Source organism: Podarcis muralis, chromosome 2 (assembly GCF_964188315.1).
Source record: "Podarcis muralis chromosome 2, rPodMur119.hap1.1, whole genome shotgun sequence".
Taxonomy (NCBI): Eukaryota; Metazoa; Chordata; class Lepidosauria; order Squamata; family Lacertidae; genus Podarcis; species Podarcis muralis.
The window spans coordinates 6,986,717-7,004,480 of NC_135656.1; the positions used below are offsets into that span (position 1 = coordinate 6,986,717).

The 17,764-nt window shown below is 45.5% G+C and overlaps 1 protein-coding gene across 1 annotated transcript; it reads right to left on the minus strand.

Annotated features, from left to right (window-relative positions):
• Positions 1–1,097: 1,097 nt before the first annotated feature.
• On the minus strand, positions 1,098–15,440 carry LOC114593007 (keratin, type II cuticular Hb4-like). Its single transcript, XM_077925304.1, has 9 exons — positions 15,282–15,440; positions 11,109–11,317; positions 10,067–10,127; positions 9,366–9,461; positions 8,490–8,654; positions 8,133–8,258; positions 5,474–5,694; positions 3,823–3,854; positions 1,098–1,502 (listed from the first exon to the last, which is right to left on the minus strand). Exons 1-9 carry the CDS (start codon positions 15,438–15,440, stop codon positions 1,219–1,221), a joined length of 1,353 nt encoding a protein of 450 aa, XP_077781430.1. The 3' UTR covers positions 1,098–1,218.
• Positions 15,441–17,764: the final 2,324 nt, after the last annotated feature.

The window sequence follows — 17,764 nt, forward strand, 5'->3', positions numbered from 1 at the left end:
AGTAGAGTGACAAGGTAGGGATGGAGTACTGGAAGCTGAGGTCCTGAAGGGGTGAGAAGCAGCCAAAGGGGAAGTTAGGAGGCAATGTGCTGATCCCTCCAGGAGGAAATCAGGTAGTCTTACCAAGGAACTGATCTCATGACCCATTTCCAGCCCCACAAGCCATCAGAGATAAGGTGAGTCCCCTTTACCACCTGTCAGATTAAGAGAAGCTCAAGAGGCCTCCAGGTGGCTGAAGCCAAGGTACCATAGTGGTTGGACTAGGACCTGGGAGATGGACCATAAAGCTCACAGCATGGTCCTGGGCCAGCCACTGTCTCTCAGCCAAATCTAGCTCAGAGGGTTGTTGTGTGAGGATAAAGAAGTAAGGAGAAGAACCATGTAAATCACCTTGGAGCGTGGGTAGGGAAACTAAGGCCCGCGGGCCGGATCAGGCCCAATTGCCTTCTGGATCTGGCCCACGGATGGTCCGGGAATCACTGCATGGATCGCCAGCATGCACATTCTTCCCCTCTCCCTCCTTCTCCCTCACACGGCAGTGCAGCCTCCTCTTCCCTCCCTCCTCCTGGCTTCTCCCTGCCCTGCCAAGAGGAGGAAGGGGGTGGGCTTTGTTGGTGCCAGCAGCAGCAGCGCTTGAGTGGCCACCATTTTTAAGCAGCCCCTCTCCGGAGCCCTTTTGTTCGATGCTCATCGTCCCTCCGCCACCGCCAGCCCCTGCTGCTTGCATCATCCCCCCCCCCCCAAATATAGTCTGGCTCCCCACAAGGTCTGAGGGTCAGTGGACCGGCCCTCTGCTGAAAAAGTTTGCTGACCCCTGCCTTGGAGGAAAGGTGGAGGGATCTAAATGTAAGAATAAATATGACAAATGAACCTTCTCTGGTCAGAAGCTGAGGCAGTGGTGCTATGGGAAAGTGTTGTAGATTCCTCCCAAATAATTTTGGGCTTCCATTGTTACCAGAGCAGCCCCAGAGGGAGACAGATGGCGGCAGCCTCCTACTCTACCGAGATGATATCAGAAGGCCCTTTTATCAGACAAAGACTACAATGAGAAAACAGGGTTTTTTCCACTTTCAGATTTATATATCTTGCTTCTTGTTCTCCAAATCATCAACAAGCGGCCCCCGCTTCTTGCTCAGCAATGACAGAAGCAGACATTCTTTTTCTGATATCAGGAGCTGAGAAACATTTGTGTTTCATTCTACACAGGACTCCTTATTTTCAATGTGGTGGCCCACATGAGTAACTAGCAGACACAAAGCGCAATGTGGTGGTCTTAGTACTTCCACCACTGAAGCCCTGAGCAGGGGCATGTGTCACTGGGCAAGAAGAACTGCGAACATCCCCATCACTTGTCTGGACGCTCCTTGTGGTTGTGCCGCTGCCAGAGGTGGCCCTAGCACGGCTGCAAGCACCTTCACTTCTATGGCTGCTTCCATGTGTGTCTCCTGCTCCACGGTGGGGGCCACCATCACTCACTATCGCCCCCTCACTTCTCTGAACAGCTGAGGAGGAAGAAAAGAGAACAGCACATTTACGTTTCTTAGAGAATTTAGACTTAGCTTCCTACCAAAATAAGGACACACTTCTTATGGAAGCTTCCTGCCTTTAAGTGATCTCAGCTAGCCAACTATCTAAGAAGATGAATTCATGTAGGGTAGACCCATCAAGGCCAGTTGTAAGACATACTAATGGGTAAGCATGGGACTTCCATATGCAGAAGCAGTATGCTACCAATGGCAGATGTTAGAGACAAACAACAGGAGATGCTGTGCATGCAGAAGATTCCAGGTTCAGTCCCCAAAATCTGCAGTTGGTGATGTATCTTGCCTGAAACTGTGGAGAGCTGCTGCTGGACCAACGGTGTGACTCAGTATAAGACAAGACAAGACAGAGAAGCCAGTAGGAGAACACTTCAATCTCCCAGGACATTCAATACAGGATCTCAAAGCAGCTGTCTTATTACGAAAGAATTTCAGAAACAGACTTGAAAGAGAAGTTGCTGAATTACAGCTTATCACTAAACTGCAAACTATGGAGAGACCAGGTCTTAATAGAGATATTGGATTCCTGTCTCTTTACATATGCTAATCATCTGCATACTATTCCTTGCTTTTTCCTGTAGGACTAATTGCAGTTGTTAACAGTCGTCAACAGGTTTACCATACCCATTGAGGCAATCACCCATCTCCTACTACCCTCCTGAGAAAAAACCCCTCCCCACCCTCCCACTATATATAAGGGTCTGGTGACTTCTGTTTCAGCGTATCCGAAGAAGTGTGCATGCACAGGAAAGCTTATGCCAAGAACAAACTTAGTTGGTCTCTAAGGTGCTACTGGACTTTTTAATTTTTATATATATATATTTCAGTATAAGGCAGTTTCTCATGGTCTCATGATGATCTATGAGCTTATAGGCAGCTGGAGGCCCAGCACTGGAGAAGGAATGCAGGAGGACAAGATAAAGCTTTGAACTGATGCAACAAGGCACTTTTTGTTTTAAAGGTGGCAAAGCTGGTGGCTGGTTTACACTGGTCTCACACTTACTGCCTCTTTGTGGTGTGGGTGGATGGGGATTAGTGCTGTGCACCCAATCCATGTAAAAGGTAAAGGTACCCCTGCCCATACGGGCCAGTCGTGACCGACTCTGGGGTTGCGTGCTCATCTCCCTTAAGAGGCCGGGAGCCAGCGCTGTCCGAGGACACTTCCGGGTCACGTGGCCAGCATGACGAAGCTGCTCTGGCGAGCCTGCACCAGCACAGCGCACGGAAACGCTGTTTACCTTCCCGCTATAAAGCGGTACCTATTTATCTACTTGCACTTAGGGGTGCTTTCGAACTGCTAGGTGGGCAGGAGCTGGGACCGAACGACGGGAGCTCACCCTGCTGCGGGGATTTGAACCGCTGACCATACGATCGGCAAGTCCTAGGCACTGAGGTTTTACCCACAGCGCCACCCGCGTCCCGTACCCAATCCATAAATCTCCTTTTAAAACTCAAATGCTGAACTTGATTCGACTGTGTACTTGATCAATAAATACATCAATGAAATCTGCGTAACTTTCAATTGGAGTAAAAGCAATATTCCAAAAGGAAAACAAATTATACTGGAATGTTTCGATGGCACACACATCACCACAGGCACCATCTTAGAAGAGTCACTGGTAAGAGTTTAGGGGAAATCACTCTTCTAAAATGGAGCCTGCAATCTGGAGTTCTGCAAGTGCTTCGAGTAAAGCTTGTTAAAGAAGTAAGCAATAGTGATACAATAGTGGCATGTTTTTAAACAGTTCAAAGGTTTTTAATCCACTAGTCTAATTGAGTAACTGAGTAAACGTTTTAGCCCTAGGAAGGATACTTTGAGGGTCTGGGAAGGGACTGGGTTGCAAATATATGTGGATTTGGGCAGGGCTGTCTTAAGCATTTGTGGTGCCAGGGTGCAAAGATCTACCCGGCGCTGCCCCACAGGTTGCCCAGTCTCAGGCACGCAGGAGGGCTGAGCCGGCCAGCCGCCTCAGCGTCTTGCTGGCTTGGTCATCCTCAAACTTGTGGTGCAGAGCCACCCACAGCAGAAGAGCCTGCCGCAGCACTCCAACCAATGGGCGGGCTCTTCCTCGGACTCAACTCTCGGCCCCGGACTCTTGGCCTAGTGCCCCTGAGAGTCTGGCGCCCAGGTGCCCTGCACCCCTAGCACCTATGTGTAAGATGGCCCTGGATTTGGGTGTGTGTGTGCTGTAGCACCCTTCCCTTTTCAACCACCAAGAGGATGTGGACTATGGTCTCATAGAACTTGTCATATAGTTATTTCAGTTTATAAGCTACTTACAGATGTTCACAGCACACTCCCCTTCATTCAACCTAGTGAGAAATGAAAAAAGAAGAAGAACCATTTCAGATCTCTGTATATGCTCAACAGCTGGCTTGAGGTGCCACTTAGGGCTCACTGATTTGTTAGCGGTCATTGTCACTTGATGACTCACAGTCAAATGACTGAAATGTATCTATTGAAAACCATCATGCAGAAGCAAGGCTGGTGCCAGGTATGAGGGGAACCCTGAGAAAGGCACCCTCCAGACCACCCTGATGACACCCTGATGGGCCCTTTGTTCGTAATCCCTTAAAAAACCATATTACTAAGGAGACAGGCTGTGCTCAGTCTGGTTGTTGTTGTTGTTTGGTTGTTTAGTCGTGTCCGACTCTTCGTGACCCCATGGCCCAGAGCACGCCAGGCACTTCTGTCTTCCACTGCCTCCCACAGTTTAGTCAAACTCATGCTGGTAGCTTCGAGAACACTATCCAACCATCTCGTCCTCTGTCGTCCCCTTCTCCTTGTGCCCTCCATCTTTCCCAACATCAGGGTCTTTTCCAGGGAGTCTTCTCTTCTCATGAGGTGGCCAAAGTATTGGAGCCTCAGCTTCACGATCTGTCCTTCCAGTGAGCACTCAGGGCTGATTTCCTTAATTTCCTCAGCCTGGTACTGTTCAGCATATCGTTGAGTGAGGCTATCAGGCTGGGTGCTGATAATGGGCCTCATGGGAGCCAACTCCTAGGGGCTGAGGTCACTTTGGCCCCACCAATAAAATATTTGAGGGGGGCAGGTCTCCCCAAAGTTGATGGACATTCAAATGGTGTCTGTGCATCTGGGGGCCCCAATATTTTATTCAAGTTGGCACCCCCAATGAGTTTGTTCAGATATCCTACCTATGATGTCTGTTTTACAGATGCAAGCCACTTCTTGATAACTATAGTCAATAAGTGAGTGGACGACATGTGAATTAGCCTTTGCAGCTCCTTTTAAAGTATTAAAAGTGCTTTAAAAAAAAATCTGTTCTGTTTCCGAGGATATGAAAGGATAATGTGTACCAGAAAAAAAGAAAATAAAAAACGTTGAAGATCTAAAAGTCAAACCAGAAGTGAAATACTTGTTATAAATGCATCCCTCCCCCTTTCAAATATTATCTCTAGATTTTGTCAAGATGCAGCATTCAAAATGGAACTATTTTATATTTCAATGTCCAATTTCAAAGCCTGAAATCTCAGATGAATTCTGGAGTTGGAGTCTGCTTTAGTAAGAGAACAAGCAGCCCTCATATTGGAGCACCTAACTTTCATTTCCATAATGAAACTTTTCATTTTGATATTTCAAAATTCAAATGCCTGAACCCAATTATTTCAGACTTGGAAATCTGCCACATGTTGAATTTTGTGCAAATAACTTCATTTCTAATCTGAACACAGGGGGTAAAGCAAACATTGTTTGGAAAGCAGAGGCGCCAACTTCTCCAGAGGATTGAGGAAAACAGATACAATGTCCTGACATCATGCAGGGGCCCTCTGAACACTGAGGGGGCCCAGACCCCTAAAAAATATATCTGCCTACCAGGAGCCAGTGCCCTTTTTGGAATCATACTGGGAAAAGACATATTGCTTGGAATTCTTCCCACAGAATGTTTTTAACAAGGTTAAATTACACTCACCAACTTTCCTCTCCTTCCAGAAGCTTCCTGTATGTGGCAATCTCAATATCCAAAGCCAGCTTAATGTTCATCAGTTCATGATACTCCCGTAGCTGGCAAGCCATGTCCTGCTTGGCCTTGTGCAGGGCCTCCTCCAGATCTGCCAGTTTGCATTTGGCATCCTTCACTGCCATCTCCCCGCGTTCCTCAGCTCCAGACACCTCCTCTTCCAATTTGCGACGCTGTCAATGCAGAATGCACAGGACATTTCCCTATGTACCGTCCTCAGTGTGCTTGGAAGTTTGACCCAAGCCAACCTTTGTTCCATATGAAGAGAGTCATTGGCAAGCTGTGATATCCTGCAGTGCTCCACTGTGCTATTATTTCTGAAACTTCCAAATCAGGGCCAGTATACTTCATTTTATCAGATCTCCTGCCATCTTCACTACTACTTAAAAGCAGTTGTGTGGATACACAGAGTAAAGAGATTTGCGCTTTGTATCTGATTCCAATGTACTGTTATTATTGGTCCAATGTACTGCTATTATTATTGTAAGCTCCCCTGGTGATATATTTGAACAGAGGGGTATTAATTTAATAAAATAAATAAATATGAGCTGAATTGGAAAGTTGCCCTGGGAGGAAAGGGGATAATCCTTTCCCAGGGTAATTTTCCTCATCTAAATTTACACACTTTGAGGAAACATCCTCCACCTCCTCCTCCTCCTCATTATGCACCCTTCTTCCCAAATAAGCTCAGGGAAGCAGACATATCTTCAGTTTTTTTAAAAAAATAGAACCACGAATAAAATAAAACGCATTTAAAATACATTTAATTATTATTATTATTATTATTATTATTATTATTATTATTATTATTATTTATTTGTACCCCACCCATCTGGCTGGGTTTCCCCAGCCACTCTGGGCGGCTTCCAACTGAATATTAAAAACAGTACAGCATCAAACATCCCTAAAGAGTGCTGCCTTCAGATGACTTTTAAAAGTAAAATAGTTGTTTATTGCTTTGACATCTGCTGGGAGGGCGTTCCACAGGGCAGGCACCACTACCGAGGAGGCCCCTTTGCCTGGTTCCCTGTAACCTCACTTCTCGCAATGAGGGAACTGCCAGAAGGCCCTCAGCGCTGGATCTCAGTGTCCGGGCTGAACGATGGGGGTGGAGACGCTCCTTCAAGGATACTGGACCGAGGCCATTTAGGGCTTTAAAGGTCAGCACCAACACTTTGAATTGTGCTCAGAAACGTATTGGGAGCCAATGCAGATCTCTCAGAACCGGTGTTATGTGGTCCCGGCGGCCACTCCCAGTCACCAGTCTAGCTGCCGCATTCTGGATTAATTGCAGTTTCCGGGTCACCTTCAAAGGTAGCCCCACGTAGAGTGTGTTGCAGTAGTCCAAGCAGGTGATAACTAGAGCATGCACCACTCTGGCAAGACAGTCCGCGGGCAGGTAGGGTCTTAGCCTGCATACCAGGTGGAGCTGGTAGACAGCTGCCCTGGACACAGAATTAACCTGTGCCTCCATGGACAGCTGTGAGTCGAGTCCAAAATGACTCCCAGGCTGCGCACCTGGTCCTTCAGGGGCACAGTTATCCCATTCAGGACCAGGGAATCCTCCACACCCACCCGCCCCCTGTCCCCCAAAAACAGTACTTCTGTCTTGTCAGGATTCAACCTCAATCTGTTAGCCGCCATCTGTTCAAAACTGTTCAAAACATCTATTAAAAACGCTTGATAAAACATTATAAGCAAATTGTGTGTTTGGAGAGGTCTGCCAAAGCAGAAATGTTTTCAGCAGGTATCTAAAAGAATGCAGTGATGGTGCCTGCCTATTGTGAACAGTCAGGGAATTGCAAAGTACGCTTCCTCAGAAACGCAAACAGACATTGTGTGGCACTCGTAGAAGTGCAAATTCTGCAGATTGAAGTGATCAAGTCAGAACGTATGAGGTAAGATGATCCCTTAAGTAACATATATGTCTGCCTCCTCTAGCAAGGCACATGGCACTTTTTTGGTACTGTGAAATTTACATCAGGAAAACAGAGGGAAAGAGTTCGCAACTCCCTGCCCTGCTCTTGTTCCCAAACGAGTCAATGAAATGCCATCTGTGAGAGATGGTGGCATTTGCTTATTAATTCCTTTTCTATCTTTTTAATACTGTTTTTGGCTGTATTCCCCCCCCCCCATGGGTGTTGTTCTATATTGTACATAGTGTGCACCACTTTGAGATTTTGCAACATGTTAAATGGTTTAGGAAATGCTTTTAAGAAAGCAACAAATAAAAATAAGTGGATCCAACCCCAAAGTTTCCTGGAACCAGAGGTTATCGGGATGAAATGGGAAGGGATCACAGGGAAACAGCTTACACATCTTTGTGGGGAACATCTGTATCTGCCCTTAGGCTGTTTTCAAAATTTGTGAGGGGCTTCCTAAGAAATGCCCCTCTATGTGGCACTTGATATTCAGGTTTGCTGCCTGAAGTTGTCTATTGAATGGACAAACCAATGGACCAGAGGAGGGGAGCCTGTCACATTCCACTTCTTCCTGGGCTCCAACTCTCATCAGCACCATTCAACGTGGCCAATGGTCAGGGATGATGATGGGGGCTGTAGTTCAACACACCTGGATGACCACAAATTCACCATCCCTGCATTAAACTCACCTGAGCCTTGACGCTTGCAATTTCTGACTCCATCCTGTGAGCAACACGGGTCAGAGCCTGAAGTTCTTCCTTGACATTATGCAGATCATCACAACGTTTCGCTGCTGCTGTCCTGAGCTCATCATACTACCATGAAAAACAAAATAGCTGGTTAAGAAGTGGAGCAGGCAAGAATTCGGCCATGTATCCCCAAGGACAGGGGTGAGGAACCTGTGGCTCTCCTGGTGTTGCAGGGCTATCGTTCCCATCACCCCTGACAGTTGGCCATGGAATCTAACAACATCTGAAGGGCTTTAGGTTCCCCACCACTGATGTAGGAGAAAGGATCCCTGGGACGAAATCTTCCCAATTCCTTACCCTGCACTGGAACCAAGCCTCAGCTTCAGCTCGGCTTCTGGAAGCAATTGCTTCATATCGACGCCGGAACTCCTCAATCGCATGGTCCATATCTAGGCCTCGGCTATTGTCCATTTGCACCATAACACAAGTGTCGGAAATGCAGTTTTGGAGCTCACAAATTTCCTGCAGTGACATAGTATGTGAAGTCTCAGTTATGTATGTGTAACCAGGAATTGAGACAAGTGCTGAAGTAACTTCATGTTTAGAAACCTTTGACCAAACCTGGGTTTTAACAAATCACACTGGCATTAATCTAACAAACAAAATTAGATTTAGTAGGTAGGTAAACAACACAAAGGCCTAGACAGCTTCTGTAATATGTTAGGCCTTCCTTTAAAGTTATGGAAATAGTGCTTTATTTAATACAGTCATACCTCGGGATAAATACGCTTCAGGTTGAGCACGTTTGGGTTGCGCTCTGCGACGACCCGGAAATAGCGCATTACGTCCAGGTTTTGCCACTCGCGCATGCGCAGACGGTCAAAATGACATCACACGCATGCACAGAAGCAGCAAAACGCGATCCCGCACCCGCGCAGACGCGCTGTTGCATCTTATGTTATGTTCAGGATGCGAATGGGGCTCTGGAACAGATCCCGTTCACATCCCTAGGTACCACTGTAGTGCTTTAAATCTATCCCTGCCAATGTGGCCTGCCAGTCCAATCAGCTTCTGGAATGGGTGAACGGGCTACCATCATGTCCTTTGCTTCCAGTAGCAAAGATCTTGGTTACATCCTGGGAGCCAAGAGAACTTTGTGTTTTACTGTTTTAGACCTTTCTTTAGGAGAACTGAGTGAGAATACTTCACCACAATAGCAGAAAACCTTATCACCTGTTTATATGCACATTTCAAGAAGCTGATTTGTTTCATATGACTTTCTGCCTTGGCTTCCAGTTCTGCCTTGTGTGAATAGACACAGTCCAAATCCTGCAAAAGAAAGGAAACCACAGCGATTTGTACCACATTTTACCACCGGGGACAAGGAATGGGATGAGGCATGAAGCTCAAAAGGCAAAAGTGGTGATTGGTCCCCAAGGAACCCAAGAGTCATTGGTGTGGGTTAGCTTCTGCCCTCACCCACATATTTCCATGGAGATCTCTCCCTTGAACTAGATTCAAGCATTTTTTAATTGGAGTGCTCTCGGAAAATATTTCTCTGTTTTTATAAGCTCGACCTGTCTGTGACAAAGAAGTCCCCGTCCCCCCCCCCCCAGCAAAACATCCACCCCTTCTGTTATGAACTCTGGGGATTTTCCTAGTTAGCTTGGCTTTTCCCCCTGAGGGGAATGGCTGTGCATTTTGTTTCCGATAGCAATGGCCACTTGGAAACTTGGGGAATCCCTGGTGTGCCTTGAGAAGCCTTCTTAATGGCGCAATTGGAAAAGTGAAATAATCATGACCCAGATCACCCTCAATAATTCAGGGCAAACACAGAGATTATATAAATACATTTCAGAGTTTTTAGATAAAGTGATTACATAGGTAGTAAGATAAAAATTGCAACTTCTGACAAAAATGTTGCTGTGCATAACCTTTTTCAGTAGCACAAATTCATTCTCTGTAGACGTTCGCCTGTTGCATTCCTCCTCATACCTAATACAATAAGGGAAAATATTTTTTAATCATTTTAATCATTTTAATCATTAAAACAAAACACCAAAGAAAATAGTAATTCATAAAGAATTAGATACAGTATTGGAAAGACATTTTTAGGGGAAGTTATAAAATCCACACAGAAGCTTTTAAAAGGATAAAGGTAAAGGGACCGCTGACCATTAGGCCCAGTCGTGGCCGACTCTGGGGTTGCAGAGCTTATCTCGCTTTATTGGCCAAGGGAGCCGGTGTACAGCTTCTGGGTCATGTGGCCAGCATGACTAAGCTGCTTCTGGTGAACCAGAGCAGCGCACGAAAATGCTGTTTACCTTCCCGACGGAGCAGTACCTATTTATCTACTTGCACTTTGACGTGCTTTCGAACTGCTAGGTTGGCAGGAGCAGGGACTAAGCAACGGGAGCTCACCCCATCGCGGGGATTCGAACCGCCGACCTTCTGGTCAGCAAGTCTTAGGCTCTGTGGTTTAACCCACAGCACCACCCGCGTCCCTTTTTAAAAGGATATAATCTATCTATAACCACACAACACTTCATGGCAGTCTTCTGCAAACTCCAGATATTTTGGGGTAACAATTGTCATCAACCTTGACCACTGGCCATGTTGTCTGGAATTGATGGAAGGTGGATTCTAACATCTGAAGGAGATCATTTTGGGGAAGGGTAATATGATGAGGGAGAAAGTTGGAGGATTCTTGTGAGGCTTACAGAAATATGAGGAAAGTACTAGACTATTCTTTCTTGTGACCTCAGGTGGGTATAACTCCATGTGCATGTTGTGATTTTTACATTATGCAGTAAATCTGAATTCTCCCCCACAATGTTTTTTTCCATGCCTCTCAGTGTTTGTGTTTGTGTGTACACACACACACACACACACACACACACACACCCTTCTTATTTCTTTATAGGTGCTCTATATAACATGGAATTTGAAATCTTTAGAGACATCTTTAGAGCTCACCTCGCTTTATAGCCCTCCACAGTGTGCTCCAAAGTGTTGCGCTCAGCCTGTAGCTTCTCTCTCTCATGCTTAAGACACTCCAGCTCCTTCTTGAGTTGACCGATATGTTCATTAAAGAGGGGCTCCATGTTACTCTTGCAACGTTTCTTTTGTTGCACAAAATCCCACTTAGTTTTCAGCATCAGATTGTGCTGCTCCAGTAATCGGACCTGAATCCCAAAAGGAAAATGTTTGTGGCTCTTCCAGACATGGGACAAATAAACAAACACCGGCAATTTCTGCTTCCATTCCCGTTTTCCTCAGAATTCTCCAACATCCCTACCTCCATCCAAACATTACTAGAATCCATGGGGTAGGACCACAGAGACGACAGGCCTGTGCACCACAATGGTGATGTAAGAAACAAGGTTGATCTGGGGGCCAGAGTAAACATTCCATAATTTTGCACTGCCAGCCAAACTATCTGTAAATGACTTAAGCAGCACTTCACACACAACAATTTCCTGTGTGGATTAGTGTGCTGACCATGTGCACTGTCACAGATGTGACAACTGCTCATGTGTCAACCTGTTGTTCAATATCAGCCTGCCTATTCATTAATATTTGTAGAAGAGTCCCGCCTAGTGGTTCCACCACCCGGAGAGGCCCATGGCATGGTGGCACGAAAGAGAGCCTTCTCAGTGGTAGCACCTTGGTTGCGGAATTCCCTCCTTCCTGAAACGAGGCAAGCACCATTATTGTTTCTCAGTGAAGCCTAAAACCACAGCCTTTTGTGGGGGGCCAAGTAAATGTTCCACCAGTCACTATTGATAGTCTAGAGCAGCGGTTCTCAACTTGTGGGTCCCCAGATGTTGTTGGACTACAACTCCCATCATCCCTGAGCTCTGGCCTTGCTAGCTAGGGGTGATGGGAGTTGTAGTTCAACAACATCTGGGGACCCACAGGTTGAGAAAGGCTGGTCTAGAGCAATCCTACTACCACATCATTAATATTACTTATAACAAGAACTAATGAGTGCTGGAAATGTAAAGAAAGGGAAAGTATCTTCTACCACATGGGGTGGACTTGTAAAGAGGTAAAGGCTTTCTGGGAAAATGGTATATAATGAGTTTTAAAAAATGATTAAAAATACTTTTGTTAAAAAACCAGCCTTTTTACTGGGTATAGTGGGTGAAGAGATAGCAAGGGAAGATACAAGACTGTTTATATATGCAACAACTGTGGCAAGAATTCTTTTAGCCCCAAAATGGAAACAACAAGAAGTACCAACAAAAAAAGAGTGGCAGATGAAGATGATGGACTTTGCAGAACTGGCGAAGCTGGCAGAAAAAATCTGAAACCAGGATGATCAAGTATTCCAAAAGGACTGGAGTAAATTTATACAATATTTGTAATAATAATAATAATAATAATAATAATAATAATAATAATAATAATTATTAATACCCTGCCCATATGGCTGGGTTTCCCCAGCCACTCTGGGCGGCTTCCAAGAGAATATTAAAATACAATGATTCACCCAGATTATTGTAAGCAATTAACATCACTATCAGGGTTGTCTGAAGATTTGTAATGAGAAATTTTCTATCTTTCTATTATTATTATTTTTTAAAAAATGAGCTATTTTGTAATGAGTGTAATTAGAATTGGGAAATGTACAAAATGTAATGATATAAAGGTTAATTTTGAAAGCCATGAGGTGGGAGGGAAGGAAGTCAATAGGCTCTAAAGAGCCAAAGCGGTAAAGTGAATAGGACTTGACCATTAGGTCCAGTTGTGACCGACTCTGGGGTTGCGGTACTCATCTCGCTTTATTGGCCGAGGGAGCCGGCGTACAGCTTCCGGGTCATGTGGCAAACCAGAGTAGCGCACGGAAATGCTGTTTACCTTCCCGCCAGAACGGTACCTATTTATCTACTTGCACTTTGACGTGCTTTCGAACTGCTAGGTTGGCAGGAGCAGGGACCGAGCAACGGGAGCTCACCCCTTCACGGGGATTTGAACCACTGACCTTCTGATCGGCAAGTCCTAGGCTCTGTGGTTTAACCCACAGCACCACCCACGTCCGTGGTAAAATGGATAGTGATGTTTTATTTATATAAAATGATGCATTGCATCATTATAGAGTGTGCAAAGATGTAGCATGCCCTGGGATCAGTGGAATTGATGAATGGTGGGACATACATGGAACAAGCAAACAAATAACATTTCCTCATGACTTCCCACAGTATCTCAGTGTGTCTACACATAGCACATACACTGTGTTAAACTCGTTAAACACAGTAGCCGTAATGGGGGAGCTGCTCTAACATGTGTTCATCCTATGAGTAAAGGCTTGCAACCATGAAAACAACACTGTTCATATGCGCTTTCCCCATTGACTCAGCACTCTGATGGGATGAAGGATGTTGATTCCAAGGGAAAGGCCTGCGTGAATGGCTTTCCCTGTGTGGTTGTGGGTCATGAAACATTGTAGCAGTGCTTTGGGGTGAACCTATGGCAAAGCAGTTCTCACAGAGCTGAGAGAATTTGTCAAAGGTGGGATAGACATGCGAGCATTTGTTATGAATCATGGTGGTGAACAAGTGAACAAGTGTCCTCTACATGCTGACCTCCTACATGGAGGCGATAGTCATGTAGACAATTGCCATATGGGAAATGAGTTTGAGGCACACTTGGGGAAAAACTTATACCCAAACAGAATTTTCCTCTAGTCTCAAATAGGTCCATTGAGGCTATCCTGTCCCTTAGACAATTCTGGGCATCAGGCTTGTATAGGAGCATTGCAAGTCCTTGTTCAGGGAAGTTTTTAATATGTAACGCTGTACTGTTTTTAACACTGATTGGGAGCCGCCCAGCGTGGCTGGGGAAACTCAGCCAGATGGGCAGGGTATAAATAAATAATAATAACAACTATTATTATTATTATTATTATTATTATTATTATTATTATTATTATTATTATTGGAAACCGCAGGTGCCCATGGCAGTTTTGCTGTTGCAACCCCAGAAAAGAAGCCAACTGAGAACTCCCTGGTAAGTTCTGCCCACTGTTGTGTGGGCTGGTCGATCCCTCCCCTTACCTGGCTAACTGTCTCCTGGCAACGCCCCCCAAGCTGGAATTGGGTATCCTGCAGAGGTAGACGGCTACTTCCAGGTGTCCAGCCGGGGGGGGGGGGGCATATCCAGGCTGTACTGCTGGGAGTCACATGAGATGGGGGGGCTGCACACAACTGCACAAAAGGCGCCCCCCCATTTGATGTGGGGAGCGGTCATTATGTAACACAAGGCCCACTCATCAGCTATCTCTAGGGTCAGTACAGTGCATTTGCCACATATAAAGGTAAAGGAACCCCTGACCATTAGGTCCAGTCGCAGACGACTCTGGGGTTCCTGCGCTCATCTCATTTTATTGGCCGAGGGAACTGGTGTACAGCTTCCAGGTCATGTGGCCAGCATGACTAAGCCACTTCTGGAGAACCAGAGCAGTGCTTCCCACTGGAGCGGTACCTATTTATCTACTTGCACTTTGACGTGCTTTCAAACTGCTAGGTTGACAGGAGCTGGGACTGAACAACGGGAGCTCACCCTGTCACAGGGATTCGAATCGCCGACCTTCTGATCGGCAAGTCCTAGGCTCTGGGGTTTAGACCACAGCGCCACCTGCGTCCCCACATTTGCCACATACTTGGGCCAAATAGGGTTGCCATACATCCAGAATTTCCAGAAAACTGTAGCCGCAAGCCGCAAGTCCGGGCTGAAATATTGCAGAAATATCTGGGGAAATCCGGACGTATGGCAGCCCATATCGGCCCATATCACTGTTACCTACTCTGAAACGCTCAACAACTTTGGCAAAAAAAAGGTCAACAATTATTCTGTCCAGGGACAAACGTTTCTATAATGAAACCTTGCTCAATGTTTGTGCAAGACATTTGTCCAATTCCCTTTTAATTGCTCTGAGAGAACATAAAGGCCTTTTCACCAGTAGTATTTGCAAGCATAAGGTCAAGAATGTCAAGTTCTTCCAGATTGTTCTGCTAGGCCTTTTGCCTAAAACTTGACATTAGAATCTCATTCTAATCTGACTCCCTTTCACCATAACCAATCTGCTGTGTTCCTCTGATAGATCCTGATTGACACCTATTTCCCCCCACCCCTCCCACAACTCACCTTGTCAATGAAAGAGGCCAATTTACTATTGAGGCTCTGCAGCTCATTCTTTGCTTGAAACTTCACCGCTAGGGCTGCGGTATCAATCTCCAGGTTCAGAGGTTGCAGCAGGGACTTGTTGCAAATCACAGGAGCGATGGTGCGTGATATACCAGTCATGACGCTTCCAGTATCCATGAAGCTGCAGCTATATCCTGTGCCACGATAGCTATGCTCAGCAACAACACCACGACGGCCACTTCTGCTACTGGTGGAAAGGTTGTGTCCGTAAGTGCCAACACTCTTGCTGCTAAAGCCACCTGCTCCTCCATAATATATCCCAATACCCATTGGAGGGCACAGAGGTTGGCTCATAAGGCCCTGGCTTCCTTTGGTGGGCAGAACCTCAGAATAAGAGCTGTAATTTTTTGGATCAGATCCAGAACCACAGTGGGAAGACATTGCTGCCTGGAGGAGCTGGAGCAAAAGCAGATGAAAGGAATTGCAAAAGGTGCACTCCGGGGGGGGGGAGGAGGAGAGGGGGAGAGGAGAGGCAAAGGCTTTGTGGGTTTAAGTAGGGCAAGTCGTCCTTTATATCCATTTTGGGAAGCTGGGTTTGGCTGCTTCGTTGTGGAGGAATAGCAATTTCTAGGCATTTATGAGCTGGGAATTTGGGGCAATAGGCTTCTCATGTGATGGGCTTAATAACCAGGCGAAACCCTGGCAGCTCCCCTTCTGAGTGTGCCTCCTATAAAGCAGCCATGGATCTGTGTCACACAATATTAGGCCAAGGCCAAGGCAGAACGCCACTCCAGTTGCCCCTCCTTCTAAAAGGAGGCATTTTTGAACCTTTCCATGCAAGCTAATTGCAAAATCTGCAGGCTGGCTAACTAGCTCATTGTGAGTGAAGGCATCCAGGGAGAAGGGCTCTTGAGTGCTAAACATTCATTAACCCCCATGGAAGCTTTTGCAGAAATGTCATCACCACACCAGAAGCACATTCCTGAGTGTGGCGGGCGCTTCGTGATGCTTGCTTAACCGGCTACACTACAGACTGATGACCATCACGATGCTCAAGCCAAGTACCTAGGCCCTTGTGAGGGATAGTGAAGCGAGCAGATGCCATAATTAACCTTGTGGTTTTTGTTGCCATCCCAGCTTCATCTACCAATAAAAACTATGATTATAGGATCTGTTGCTGCCGCCCTTTTGAAGGCTTACTTAATCATTATTAGTAGCTTTGGGTTTCTCTGTCTCTGTCTCTCTCTCTTCTCTGGTTGCTCCACAACTAGCAGCTATATTATTGTTTTGTTTGGGGTATCTAGGGGTCTATAGTGAACTCAGACTTCTGGGACTTTGTCAAGCTCCTTCCTGATTTTTTAAAAAATATATTTATTGGCGTCTTCTGAGGGGATCAGCTAAGCCCACCAGTAAAGAGAGGAAAATGTCTGGGTCACAGCGGGTTGAATTTAACTAACTGCTACTCAAAGAAGTCCCACTGGAATTAATAAGCCAAAGTTGCTTGTGCTCCCCTATTTCATTTTCTGAAATGATATGTGAAGCAAAGCAAAGGTGTCCTTCAAAATCCACGCTTCTCTGAATTTTGTAATGCAGTTCTTCCTCCAAGAAGTCATCGCTAAAATGTACACATAAATTCATATATTAGCAAAAAGAACATACAAAAAATGTATTTAGAATCATAGAATCATAGAGTTGGAATAGACCACAAGGGCCATCGAGTCCAACCCCCTGCCAAGCAGGAAACACCATCAGAGCACTCCTGACATATGGTTGTCAAGCCTCTGCTTAAAGACCTCCAAAGAAGGAGACTCCACCACACTCCTTGGCAGCAAATTCCACTGTCGAACAGCTCTTACTGTCAGGAAGTTCTTCCTAATGTTTAGGTGGAATCTTCTTTCTTGTAGTTTGGATCCATTGCTCCGTGTCCGCTTCTCTGGAGCAGCAGAAAACAACCTTTCTGCCTCCTCTATATGGCATCCTTTTATATATTTGAACATGGCTTTCTAACCATGTGTATGTGTTAGGCAAAATTGCATAACAACTTGTATATTAGGAGAAATTTGCATGAAGACTTTTAATAATAATTATAATCAGTGCTTTTTTGTGGGGGGACACAGGGGTACGTGTACCCCTAAACATTTTGTAAATCTTTGCACTTTTGTCCATTAACTGTATATATTTTTCCTGATCTGAACTATAAAATGGTGGTTTTCTTGAGTCAAAATGAGAGCACCCCTAAACGTTGTGTTGTGTTGTTTTGTTTTTAGAAAAAAACACTGATAATAATAATTGCAAAATGATGTGGAAACGTGGAGAACTGAATTTGTGAGAAACTGAGAGAAACCAAAACCGACAGATTTGCCTACCAGTTGGCAGGAAAGACCCATAATGGAGAAAGAGAGATGAAAGAGGGAAGGGGGCAATAGCACCACCAAAATTTATGGTCCAATTTGCTGTAGAACGGGAGACATTGCAATGATGGC

What these genes read in the sequence shown, in the direction of transcription:
- LOC114593007 (XM_077925304.1), bottom strand. Translation starts at nt 15,440, where the DNA reads ATGACTGGTATATCACGCACCATCGCTCCTGTGATTTGCAACAAGTCC. An exon ending in TGAAATGTGCATATAAACAG is followed by an intron (nt 8,655 to 9,365) that starts GTGATAAGGTTT and finishes ATGTCACTGCAG; the next exon opens with GAAATTTGTGAGCTCCAAAA. An exon ending in CTGGAAGGAGAGGAAAGTTG is followed by an intron (nt 3,855 to 5,473) that starts GTGAGTGTAATT and finishes ATTTCTCACTAG; the next exon opens with GTTGAATGAAGGGGAGTGTG.